The sequence below is a fragment of the Vombatus ursinus genome, unplaced genomic scaffold, assembly GCF_900497805.2.
Source record: "Vombatus ursinus unplaced genomic scaffold, bare-nosed wombat genome assembly UNPS02014852.1, whole genome shotgun sequence".
In the NCBI taxonomy this organism is placed as follows: domain Eukaryota; kingdom Metazoa; phylum Chordata; class Mammalia; order Diprotodontia; family Vombatidae; genus Vombatus; species Vombatus ursinus.
In genome coordinates, this window is record NW_020954630.1 from 2,872,388 (window position 1) to 2,885,459 (window position 13,072).

The 13,072-nt window shown below is 37.1% G+C and overlaps 1 protein-coding gene across 1 annotated transcript in view; it reads left to right on the forward strand.

Moving 5' to 3' along the window:
• LOC114027186 (polypeptide N-acetylgalactosaminyltransferase 11) overlaps positions 1-11,031 on the forward strand; it is a 74,328-nt gene extending 63,297 nt beyond the window's left edge. Inside the window, exons 10-12 of the mRNA XM_027841132.1 lie at positions 2,123-2,227; positions 9,794-9,931; positions 10,263-11,031. Of these exons, the coding sequence (XP_027696933.1) occupies positions 2,123-2,227; positions 9,794-9,931; positions 10,263-10,394 (375 nt within the window). The 3' untranslated portion in view covers positions 10,395-11,031. The remainder of the gene's footprint in view (positions 1-2,122; positions 2,228-9,793; positions 9,932-10,262) is intronic.
• Positions 11,032-13,072: the final 2,041 nt, after the last annotated feature.

The following is a 13,072-nucleotide window of genomic DNA, read 5'->3' on the forward strand; positions in this document are numbered from 1 at the left end:
TTTCATAGTTTTAGATGAAACTACATTAAATGAGATCCCCACTGGATGCCATAAATGGTATTCTAGATAGCTCCAAAATGTCTTGATCTTTCATTAATCCTTTGCATGGAAATTTCATCTGCCAAGGTAAAGACCTTTGAAATTTAAGTACAAGATGGACTGAGTCTCACACAGTCAACATTAGGGATTCTGGATTTGATTGGATTAAAAAATACTGTATTCCAGTGTTTCCTGTTTTGGTTGAGCATTGCATTGTTCAACGTTCTGAAATCTTTCAAAGTTGTTTGTTTTCACAGTGTTGTTCTTATTGAATAAATTGTTCTCCTGGTTCTGATCACTTCACTCTGTATCAGTTTATACAGGTTTCCCTATGTTTTTCTGAAACCATTGTGGTACAGTAGTATTCTATAACATTTATATATTGTAATATGTTCAGCAAGTCCCCAATGGATGGGCATCCCCTTAGTTTTTAGTTGTTTGTCATTGACAGTACACTTAATATGTCTCCTTTTTTTCCTATCCTGGTACAGTTTGTGGAAGAAGGATTTATACACATGACTGAAGGGAAGAGTATTGAAATCTTTTTAGAGGTTTAAAACCATTAACAAGATTCCACACCTAAGGCAGCTATCATTATACCCCCTGGAAACCCTGTTTGTTTTCTTGTTAACCTCTGCCTTTTTATCCTGGATCTTTTCACCCTCTTTCCATCTTCTTGTGCTAATGGAAACCTGACTCATTCCAAAACCATTGCATCTCTGGCCATCCTTTCCAGTAATATTCCTCTCTTTCTCTGGAAGCTGTGATCCAGAAGAAGGCATAGGAATACTCTTTGTGCCTTATGTTCACATCCAGACTACCCCTTTGCCATCATCACTCAAGACACTCTCTTCCTCTGAAGTTTGATCATATTTGTTGCCCTATCCAAATTCCCTTGTTAGAGTCATCTACTGGCCTCTTGGTTATTCTTTCTCTTTTTTCTAGGAATTCTGTACCATTAATTCCCCTCTCTACCCCAGAATAATTTTTTGGGACTTCAGTAACAATGTCAGTGTCTCTTCAAACATTCTGTCCTTTTAGTTCCTTGATCTGCTGAACTTCATCAACCTTCAGGACCCTCATCTTTGCTCCATCTCACCCACACCCAGAGGCGGTCATGCTATTATCTGACCAGAATGAATACGTGTTCTCGCTCCACAGTACAGAACTCTGAAATTTTTCTTTCTAATCACAACCTGTAGATCCCATTATAGTTCTGACTCTTGTTTGTAGATAGATATCACTTGTTGTATTAAGGAAAGGCTCATTTATTCCTCTGTTTTCCTGGATAGTAGTAGAGTGTATGTGCATGCTCACACGAGTGCACACGTATGTGTGTGTGTGTGTGTGTGTGTGTGTTTAACAGAAACGGGTGTTGTATTTTATCAAAAGCTTTTCCTGCATCTCTTGATATAATCTTATGATTTTTGTTCTCATTATGGTCAGTTATGTTGATCATTTTTAAAATATTGAACCCTGCATTCCTGTATACCTCCATCCTAATCACTGATTATATGTTTTTGACATGTTGCTTTAGCCTTGTTGACAATATAACTTTTGTGTTGGTATTCATTAAAGATACAACTCTCTAGTTTTCTTTCTTTATATTGACTTTGCCTGGTTTCAGTACCAAGAGTACTTTGGCTCTAACAGGGTTCTACCTCATTCTTGTGGCAGGAGATTAAATGTCCAAGTTTCCTTTTAGTAATTGATAAAGATTGTCCCTTTAAATTCTTTAAAAATAATTTTTCCTTATTTTTCAGTACATGTCTATATTGAAAAATTGGCTGCTTTGGAAGGGGCTTTCCCAGCTATATTAACTGTTACAGATTTTTCTCTATTCTTGACTGCTATAGGCATGTACAGGCTGAATGACAAAACTGATTATAATACAGTATAGCAGCTTCCAGTCTTCCAGATAAGGCTGGGGATAAAGAATTCTTGGTTTTGTTTTGTTTTGTTCTTATGCTCATTAGATAACATGCCACTTAGTCACATCCCTTCTTAGACTTCTAGGGATGTATTCTGTTGTGTGCATACCTTTATGTGATAAATGCTTAGAACTTTTTGTTTTCTTTTATAGCTCTATCACCTTCAAACCAATAAATGTTTGGCTGCTCAGGGTCACCCAAGTCAGAAAGGAGGACTAGTAGTTCTTAAGGTGTGTGATTACAGTGATCCACATCAGGTGAGTGACAATGCATGCAGTATTCCTTCCTAGCTCTCCTCTGCCTCTCTACTGAAAGGTGTGAAGTACATTTTGTTATCTCTTTCTGGGATCATTATTAGTTTGTGGTGGTTGTTCATTTGTTTCAGCGTCCAGTTCTTCGGGTTTGGGGTTTTGGGGGTTTTCTTGGCAAAGATACTGGAGTGGTTTGTTATTTCCTTCTCCAGCTCATTTTACAGATGAGAAAACTGAGGTAAACAGGGTTAGGTAGAACTGAGGAAGATGAGTCTTGCTGACTACGTCCCAGCACTCTATCCACTGCACCACCTAGCTACCCCTGTCTTTTTTTAGATAATCATTAAATTAGTAAATCAATTTGCAGTTATTAAACAGCTACCATGTTGTGAGAAGAACATGGTGGAACCAGGAGAAGCCCTGTGCAAAAGGTGGTATTTGAGCTTGGTCTTAAAACCAGGGATTTCAAGGCATAGAATGAGGAGGGCATATATTCTAGGCATTGGAGACAATCAGTGCAAAGGCCAAGGGAGAAAATGGAGTATTGTGTGAGGAATAGCAAGAAGGCCTGTTGGGTGTTGGGTTGGACTGTAGAGTTTATGGAGGGGAAAAATGTGAAGTAAGGCTGGCAAGGAATGATAGGACTGGATTGGGAAGTTTTAAATGCTAAACAGAAGTTTATATGCAGCTGCAGCAATTTATTTAGTTACTCAGAGTTTGGCTGCTTTTTATATTTTCATTTACATTGTTATAGTCATAGTGCAATTATTCAGGTTATGCATCTTTCTGCTGTAGTTCATACAAATCTTCCCTTATTTTTTTGAATTCCCATTCTTGTCATTTATTGTTCTACAACAGTATTTCATTATATTCCTATCCTACAGTTTATTTAGCCATTCCTTAGTCAATAGGTACCCATTTCGTTTCCAGTTTGGTGACCAAAAAAATTGCTGCTATGAATTAATTTTGGTATATGTTGAAACTTTGAGCTCTTGATGTATGTGGCTATTAGTGGGGTCACTGGGTCAAAGGCACTTTTTTTACATAATTTCAAGTTATCACCCAGAGCACCTGGATCATTTCCTACCTTTACCAACACTGTCTTAGTGTTATCTGTCTTCCAATAACACTGGCTATCATTTTTTTTGTTGTTGTCATTTTGCTAATTTGCAAGGTGTGTAGTAAAATCTCAGGGTGGTTTTAATATGTAGATCTCCTTCAGGATGTGAAGCATGTTTTCATGGTCTTTTGTAACTTTCCTTTGACCATTTACCTTTTGGGGAATAGCTCTTGTTCCTATGTATTTGTGTCAGTTCCTTATATAGTATGAATATTAAACTTTTATCAGTGATATCAGTGACACTGTGCAAAAGAATGATTTCTACTTGACGGTTTCACTTATTCCCTTTTGCTAGTGCAAAAGCCTTTATGTTTTGTTCAATCAAAAATATCTTTTACCTTTATAACCACCTTTCTCCCTTATTTCGTTAAGAATTCATTAACTCTACTGCCTCCCTAGCCATGGTAATGAAAGATTCTCTCTTTCCAGTTTCTCATTTTTTTTTTAATGAGTAACCTTTTATATTTAAGTTACAGGCCCATTTTGAACTTATTGTGAGATATGGTTTAAGGCCTAATTTCTGCCAAACTGCTTTACTTTCTACACGTCAGGGTTAAACCTAGTTACCTTGATCCTTTCTCAACTGGACTATTGCATTTTCCTCTGATTGGTCTCCCTGCCACAAGTCTCTCCTCACTCCAGTCCTTCCTCCACTCAGGTGCCAAGGTGGTTTTTCTAAGTGTAGGTCTTCCTTGTGTTACCCCTGTGTTCTTTGAACTTCATTGGCTCCTTCTTGACTCCAAGATCAAACATAAACTTCTGGGGGCAGCTAGGTGGTGCAGTGGATAGAGCTCTGCCTTTGGAGTCAGGAGGACTTGAGTTCAAATCTGGCCTCAGACCAGACACTTGACACTGACTAGCTGTGTGATCCTGGGCAAGTCACTTAACCCCAATTACCTCACCAAAAAGCAAAAAAAAAAAAAAAAGTATGTGTATATATACTTCTGTTTGGTGTTTAAAAGTCTTTTATAACCTAGCCTGTTCCTACCTTTCTTTTTACACTTTACTCCCTTGCAATGATCTACCTGTTGGCCTAGTTGCAGTTTCTTGGGAGGTGGTGTTCCATGTCCTCCTGTTTCTGTGCCTTTTCAGTGGTTGTTCCCTATGCCTGGTATGCTCTCTTAATTCCCTTTGCTTCCTCCAAGACTCAGCTCAAATCCTACTTTTTGCAAGAGGGTTTTCCCAAATCCATCCAATCCATCCCTTTAGTTTGCTTCTCATCTACTTTCTATACATCATGTACATACCTGTTTTTTACAGGTTGTTTTCTCCATTAAAATTTAAGCTCATCAATTGCAGGTGCTGTTTTTTCCTTTCTGTGTATTCCTAGCACTTAGCACAATGCCTGGCATACAATAAGTGCTTAATTTTTTTTTTTTAGGCGTGGGGTTAAGTGACTTGCCCAGGGTCACACAGCTAGTAAGTGTCAAATGTCAGGTGTGAAGCCAGATTTGAACTCGGGTTCTCCTGACTCCAAGGCCACTGTGCCACCTAGTTGGCTAATAAGTACTTCATTAATGCTTGTTGACTGATCAGCTAGCTGACTCAGGGGATAATCTTGGGTTTAACAAACACTAGGCTATTTTCTATTAGTTGTCCTTAGTTTCATTTATTTAATTTTTCAAAGTTTTGATGATTATTGTTTCATAATATAGTTTGAGCTTGTTTCTACTTTTTCTTACTTCTCTTATTGTTGTTATTCAGTTGTTTCAGTCCTGTCTGACTCTTCATGACTCTGGAGTTTTCTTGGCAGAGATACTGGAGTGATTTGCCATTTCCTTCAGCAGGTCATTTTACACGTGGGGAAACTGAGGAAAACAAGGTTAAATGACTTGCCCACGGTTACACAGCTGTCTGGGGCCAGATTTGAACTCAGGAAGATGCATCTTCCTGACTCTAGGCCTGATGCTCTATCTAATGCACCACCTTAGATGCCACTGTAATAGCTTCACTATTATAGTTTCATGGTCATATGTCTTCTAACACATTAACTTTTCCTTTAAGAATTTAGATACTGGTGCTGGTTTAGCACTGGTAGTAATTCATCGTCCGTGATACCTTTTATAAAAATGTAATTTCCATGTTAAAATCAGGTTTATTTTTGCTGTTTTATCTAAGATTCTGATTGTAACCCCTGTCCTTTTTTTTTTTTTTTAAACTTTAGCTGAAACATGTGGATTTTGCTCTAGGCTATTATTTTATCTTTGTGTTTCAGATGTGCTTCTTGTAAACAGCACATTGTTGGGTTCTGGTTTCTAATCCACTCTGCTCTCCTTTTCCATTTTCTTGGGGAGTTCATCCCATCCACATTCACAGTTATACTTGCGATGTATTTTCCCTGAAACCTACACTCTTATACTTTTCCTTTTCTTTTTCTTCCCACTCTCTCTTTTGGAGGTTGTTTTGCTTTTCTACCCTCTCTCTTATTTCAGTAGATAGAGCTCTTGACTTGGAATCAGGAAGATCTCACCCAAGGTCAGTTGTGGCCTCAGACACCAGCTTTGTGACCCTGGGCAAGTCACTTAACCTGTTTTCCTCATTTTTCTCAGTTGTAAAATGGGTATGATAACAATAGCCTCTACCTCATAAGGTTGCTGTGAAGATCAAATGAAGTAATATTTGTAAAGTGCTTATTAACCCAGCGCCTGAAACATATTACATTTTATAAAAATGTTTATTTCCTTCTTCTCCCTTACACCTTTTCCTTTAGCTCTTTTCCTTCAGTTTTTTTTGGGGGGCAAAATGTTATTTCTGTGCTCATATCTGTTCATGTGTGTGTATTCTTCCTTCCTTTGAATAATTCAGATGAGAATGAGGTTCAAATATTTCATGACCCCTCGCTTCCACTTGCTCCTCCTTGTTATATAGATGTATACAAGATCATCAAAACCTAATGATTCCTCCCAGGCCCTCTGTATAATTAGACTTCCTCTATGACCCCTGATCATGATAGAATTCTAAGGGGCTTACATGTATCATCTTTCCCATATGAGAGTTTAACCCTGTTTAGACCTTCACATGTTTCCGTCTGTCTCACTAAAATGTCACAGTGAGTCTTTTTTTTTTGGATTTCCCAATCAGATTTTTGTTTGGTACCTTTTTTAAGTCTTTTTATTTTATATGAGTATTATTGTATGTATAGTTAAATGGTGACTGAGAAGTATATATGCAATAGAAATGATTACAGGTGTCCTCCTCAGAACATGATTCAATCCTTGTTTTTGACTAGACTTACGATATAATTGGTATAGGCAGTTCTCACTAAAGAAATTCCCTCTATACATATAACTTTTCGCAACTTAGAGGGCAGCCTGGCCACTGAGTATTTTAGTGACCTGTCGGGTGACAACATCAATTTGTGTTAGAGAGAAGACTTGAGTCCAGGTCTCAACTACAAGTTCATGGTACCAAGTTGCTTCTCCATTAACTCTCATAGTGAAAATAAAAAGAATGTTATCAGTATCCAGTTGGTTTATAGGGATGGTGACTCCCTAAAGGAAAACCAGAAAGAAAAGCTTGGTTCATCCAATTCAAATGATCTGACAAAGAAAATTAACCACTCCATTAGCTGTATCTGATAACTACCTCTGATATGTAATGTTCAACTCCACATTTTTTATATTCTCTATCAGAGCAGGGAGGTGTTCATTTCTTGATATTCTATAGACCAAATGTTATCTGAGTTTTGAGCATTTTCATGTTGTTTCCACTTACATCATTATTGACATTGTTATTCTGGCCTTGTTTTTGCTTTGTATTAGAGTTCATATAATCATATTTCTCTAAATTCCTCATATTCTTATCCTTTCTAATGGCTCAATAGCCTGTTACATTCATGTAGCCATTATTGGTTCAAGTACTCTCCAATGGGTTGCTACTGTGTCTCCATTGCTTTTGCTACAAGAAAAAGTACTTCTATGACAGTTTGGTTATTTGGGTACCCTTTTCATAGCACTGCCAATATTGACTATTTCCAACATTTATCATGTCAGCAAATTTGTGGTATGAGAATAAACCTCAGAGTTGATTTATATTGCTCTTATTGTGATTTTTAGAGTATTTGATCACATGGTTGTTGATAGTTTGCATTTTGCAAATTATTTGACTAGCTTTGTTAACTCCCTATACATCTTGGATATACTTGTTTTTTTGTGGTGTATGGCACATCAGAGGGTCTTAAATGCTTGTTGAATTGGATTGTTTTATCACAGATACTGGATGCAAAGACTTTTCTCACTCAGCTAGCTTCTCTTACTCCAAATGCATTATTTTTGTTTGTATAAAAGTTCTAAAATTTTATGTAAGAATTTTCTATTTTATCTTTTGTACGTAGTTCTCTTTCTTGTTTAGTTACGAACTTATGCCCTATGAAAACTAACTCTCTCCTTTAATTTTTTTAGAGAAAGATGTGAACATTTATATTTAGGTTGCTTATATCTATTTGGAGCTTATTGTTAGCTTGTTTTCTAATTGATTTCCAAGTTTTCTTTTTAAAATAAAATTTTATTTTATGCAATTAAACATTTTCTCTCCCTTCCCACCTCCCAAAAAACAAAACAAAATTTTTCTGAGAAATATAGAGTCAAGCAAAACAAGTTCACACATTAACCCTGTTCTTTCTGTATATTAGTTCATAACCTTTCTGTGAGGAGGTAGGTAGCATTCTTCATTATCACTGGCTCTTTGGAATCATGGTAGGTCATTGCACTGATCAGCGTGGAAATCTTTAAAAAGTTATTTTTAGTATTATATTTACATTGTTCTCCTTCTTCTGGTTACTTTGCATCAGTTTCTACAAGTCTTTCTGGGTTTCTTTAAAATTTTGAAATTTTTCGTTTGTCATTTCTTATGGCATTTGAGGGTCCTTTCCAGTTTTTCCAGCATTTCTTATCCAATAGGTAGATTTTCCCCTAGTAGGGTGCATCTATGTGTATCAGTATCAAATAGTTTGGGTGATTATTGTTTTATGGCTTTTGACATCTGGTAGAGCAGAGTTATATTCATTGCCATTTTAAATTATTTTAAAAATTCTTGATATTTTGTTCTTCAATGAATGCTGGTTCTGTCTCTACCCCACCCCAGTTCCACAAAGCAACCTTTGGGTGATTATATTGGCATAATACTAAATCTGTAAATTCATTTAGGTAATATCACTGTGAACCCACCATGACCAACGGATACTTAAATCTTCCTTTATTTGTAGTGTTTTGTACTTATGTTTATGTAAGCCCTCAATTTCTTGCTAGATCAATTCCTAGATATTTAGTTCGTTTTGTTGTTTTGAATGGATTTTGTCATTTACTCCTAGTTTGACTGATTGTGGATTTTGTTCATACCCTGCTACTTCACTGATGCTATAATTGTTTGTTTCTCTTTTGATTTTCTAGGATGTTATCTTAGGAAAGATAACATGGCATAATTTTGCTCTTTTCACTAATGTTTGGAAGATGTTTTCACTTTCCTACCATTTACACCTCTTCCTCCAGCAACTTGATCAGTCAGCTAACATAGTTTTTAAGTACCTACTATCTGCAAAGTTAAGAACTTTGGTCTTTATCTGGAAGTGGGAGGGAGTCATTTAGTGTTTTTGAGTGAGACAGTGGGACCATAATTACGCACTTACTTTTTATCAGTGCCAAATAGTGGGGATACAAAGATAGGCAAAAACAATTCCTGCCCTTAATAAGCACACATTCTAATGGGGGTAGACTTGTCAATAACCATGTGAGAGATGAGGAAGAACATTCCAGCCATGAGGGACAGCCAATAAAGAAGCATGGAAATGGGAGATGAGAGATATTGGTCCTGAAGTAGGCCAGTATAGCTGAGTCTTACTGTGTGGGGAGAGGAGTAGAACAAAGAAGACTAGGAAGGTAGGTAGCAAGGGTCCTAGAAGACCTTTAAATGCTAAATAGAGGACTTCGTATTTGCCTGGAAGTAATAGGGAGTTGCCAGAGCTATACTTTAAAAAAGCATTTTGGCAGATGAGTGGAAATGAATTGGGAGTACAAAGAGATTTGAGGCAAGGAGACCAATTAGAAGGCTATTAGAATAGTCATTACATCAGAGGAATCTGAAATGGGGTGGGAGCTGAGTACAAAGAATACATATACATACATACATATATAAATTGCCTGGGTGACTGAGAGGTTGGTTTTGCCCTTGACAGCAATATGGAAGTTAGGAATAAGGGAGGGTTTCTAGGGAAAGATGAGTTATGTTTTGGACAGGTTGAGTTTGAGATGTCCAGAACACAATTGGTGACATAGTACTATATACTAGGAGAGACAATGGATTGAAAGATCTCATTACCATTTTCATAAAGGACATCTGAATTGACATAACCTCAGTCATCCTTATCTTTTATTGATAAAAGACAAACATTTTCAAATAGTGAATTCTTGAATGAGGAGCTAGAAACAAAGCTTAAGTTTTTAATTCTTTGTTTCCAGGTCTGGATTTATAATGAAGAACATGAATTGATTTTAAATAATCTCCTTTGCTTGGATATGTCAGAAACTCGCTCATCTGACCCACCAAGGCTCATGAAGTGCCATGGGTCAGGAGGATCCCAACAATGGATACTTGGGGTAAGGATCTTGCCGTAGTGGTGTCCTGCGGTGGGGTGAGTATAAAACAGTGGGGTATTGTTTGATAGTAGGATAACAATAGCTTGTGTTTCTTTAGGATTTACAAATTGCTTTCATCATAGCAATGCCTTGAAATATATGTCTCTATCTTCCAGCAAGAAAACTGGGGCTAGGGTCCTTTGACTCTGTATTTGTATAGTCTGTATTTCCAGTATTTCTTAAAGTTGGGCTTGATTTGGAGATTCTGCTTAGCATAAGAGAGGCTGTCTTGTTCTTCTTCATATGTAGAAGCAAATAATTGGTGCTGTTTCTTTCTACAATTTTCTTTCAGAAAAACAGTCGGCTCTACCAGGTATCAGTTGGGCAGTGCCTAAAGGTGGTTGATCCATTGAGTCGGAAAGGCTATGTTGCTATGGCAATCTGTGATGGCTCCTCCCCACAGCAGTGGTATTTGGAGAGCTAAGATGAAGACACTGAAGGAGGAAATCAGGATGCATTGGGTTCCTCCCTCCCTGACTGGAGTGTTACTTCAAAGAATTGACTGAGAAATACAGACCAAGTCCTTTGGCTGCTACTCCTGACTAGCACTGTCTTCTAGAGGAGGAATTACTTTCCTCATTTTACTCTGGAGATTTCTGGGGAGGTGGATAGAAATGAGGGATTGTATCAAAGGCTAGAGTTCCCTAAGATGCCTATAGCATAGGAAGAATTGCAGTTCAGTAAAAGACAACACATTCTTTTTGAGATATTAATAGAAATTCCCCATTCAGAAAGAGAAAATTAGGTTTTGATTTTTAAACTAAAAAGATTTTTTTAAAGAAAAGCCAAGAAAACCATGTTTCTTGCTTTCATTAGATTCATGCTTCATTTAATTGATTTTAAAAACAATGGTTTTAACCGATCTAGACATAACATTGTTTCTTTTGGTCCTTGGAAAGGACACTGAAGAGAATTGATTTTCTACAGCTATTTTAAAATTTCTTTTATCATATATATCTTAGGTAGATAAATTACTGTAGGTGGTTTGAATAACATGTTCTTAATTTCAGTGGCATTATTTGTAGATCCATATTTAAAGATAAAGGTACTATTACAAATTTATTTTGCTTAATTATGATATCTACATTTATAATAAATGTTTATCCTTTAGGCTTTTTGTTTGCTGTTATCTTTCCTCCCATTTCAGGGTTTCTGCATAGTCTGGGTTGCTCAACCAAGATAGTAAGAAGTACTTTTTCATAGTCAGTGGCTTAAATAATTTTGCTGGTTAGTTTACTTTATTTGAGCATTTATACTACTGAGGCAAAGGTGCTGAGTCCCATGAAAGAAATTAGGTGCAAATTCAGAAATTGTTAAGTTTCATGGATTCATTTGGGAGCAAGTGTGGGTCAACAGTGTGCCCTGGACCTAGAGGAGCAGTGACCATGGAACCTTCAGGGAAGCCACAGTGCTGGTCATAGTTGTTAAGTACCTAGTTATAAGAAGTTCTGTTTTCCCAGCAGAATTCTGCCTGAGCAGTAGTAAAGTATTAATAACGATGAACTGTACTTGATAGAAAGAGTCTGACATCCCACCTTTGAAAACTAACCCTATCTCGGTTGTATTTGGCTCAGTGGTATTGTTTTTCATTTAAAGGAAGGGAGCCTTCAAATAAATTTTGTCACTTGTAATATCTCTTCCCCAGAAACACTGGAATTAACTTATGATTATATATTGACTAAAGAATTATTATTCAGTTCAGTAGTTGTCTTTCATACTGTAGGGCAGGTTACTCAATAACAGAAAGAGAGAAGGAAAACTATTGAATAGATTCTCAAAGGGCTACTTTCAAGATACACCACTGGATTGAGTAGAAGGCAGTGCCTTATGGGAATTTTGAATGCTAGGTCAAACTAGTGGTCGGTTTGAACAGTAACCCATCCACATGGAGGAGTGAGGTTGGTCAACACGTGACAACATTTAAAGATAAAAGATAAAAATTGAGAGTAGTGAAACAGTTTTGAAATGTCTTTATAGCTAGTCACCGACCTGTCCTTCAAAGCACAAGAATGTGTGCCTAGCCACCTTCTAGAGGTCCTTTTCTGAAGGGCAGGGTCAGCTAGGATATTCCCTCTCCTAATTAGCCCAGGGCCAGAGCCTGTCTAGTTAGATAATCATATGAAATCATCTCTATCTAGACTGAGTAGAGCTTTCTGGATCATTCATTATGATAAGACATTTTCACATAATCTTAGAGTGGCAGAATTAATGCGAAGTTACTTTAGGTGTCATTTACTCCAACCTTCTATCAAAGCAGGAATCCTTTCTACATCAAATTTTATTAGAGGGCAATGTTAACTATAGCATGACAGGATTAGTAGCTGACTCCTATGCTCCAGTGAAGCATTTCAAAACACTTTGGTAAGTGTTAAGAAAAATGGTCTCTTTCTGCAGGTCTAGACTTATAAGGCTCATCTCTGATAATATGTTCTCTGAGGGCAGCAGAAAAACTGAAGAATACTGAAGCCAGCAGGAGGTCCTGTATCCTTTTCAACCTAACTGTAGCTTTTTTCTTTCCTTAAAATTTCTTAAAACTATTACTTTTCAGTGCCCCATCACAAAACGATGGGGAAAAATCAGAAAATAGTCCATGAGAGGAGAAATGAAATCCACATATAATCCAAAGCTTTATCCATCATTCCTTTTCCACCAAACCAGATGTTCATAAGGAGCAGAATGAACAGATTTGACTTTTAAATTTTTTACTTTCTCATGCTAAATGAGGCCTAAATGCACCCCCATGAAGAATGAAACTACACACTGAGTACAGAACAGCAATGTACTGATGATGCAATGGGAAGCAGCTTATCAGACTAAACAGACTGGCAGCTGAACACTGTGGAGCAGGTGCCGAACAGGTGACAGCCCCCTCTCCTCCAGAACTGCACGTGCTCCATAAAATGGCGCTCATTGAGCAGTTATCTAAAAGGACACACCTCATCTTGTCTAAAAGCAGGCATAGATTTATAAATGAAATGAAAACAAATGAAAACATTTGTAAAACATTTTACAAACTTTAAAAGAACCTGAATTTCAGGTAGATTTTTTTCCCCCTTGGGAGAGGAAGGGGAATTGTTTGAATCTGTGATTTGGTATAGGAAA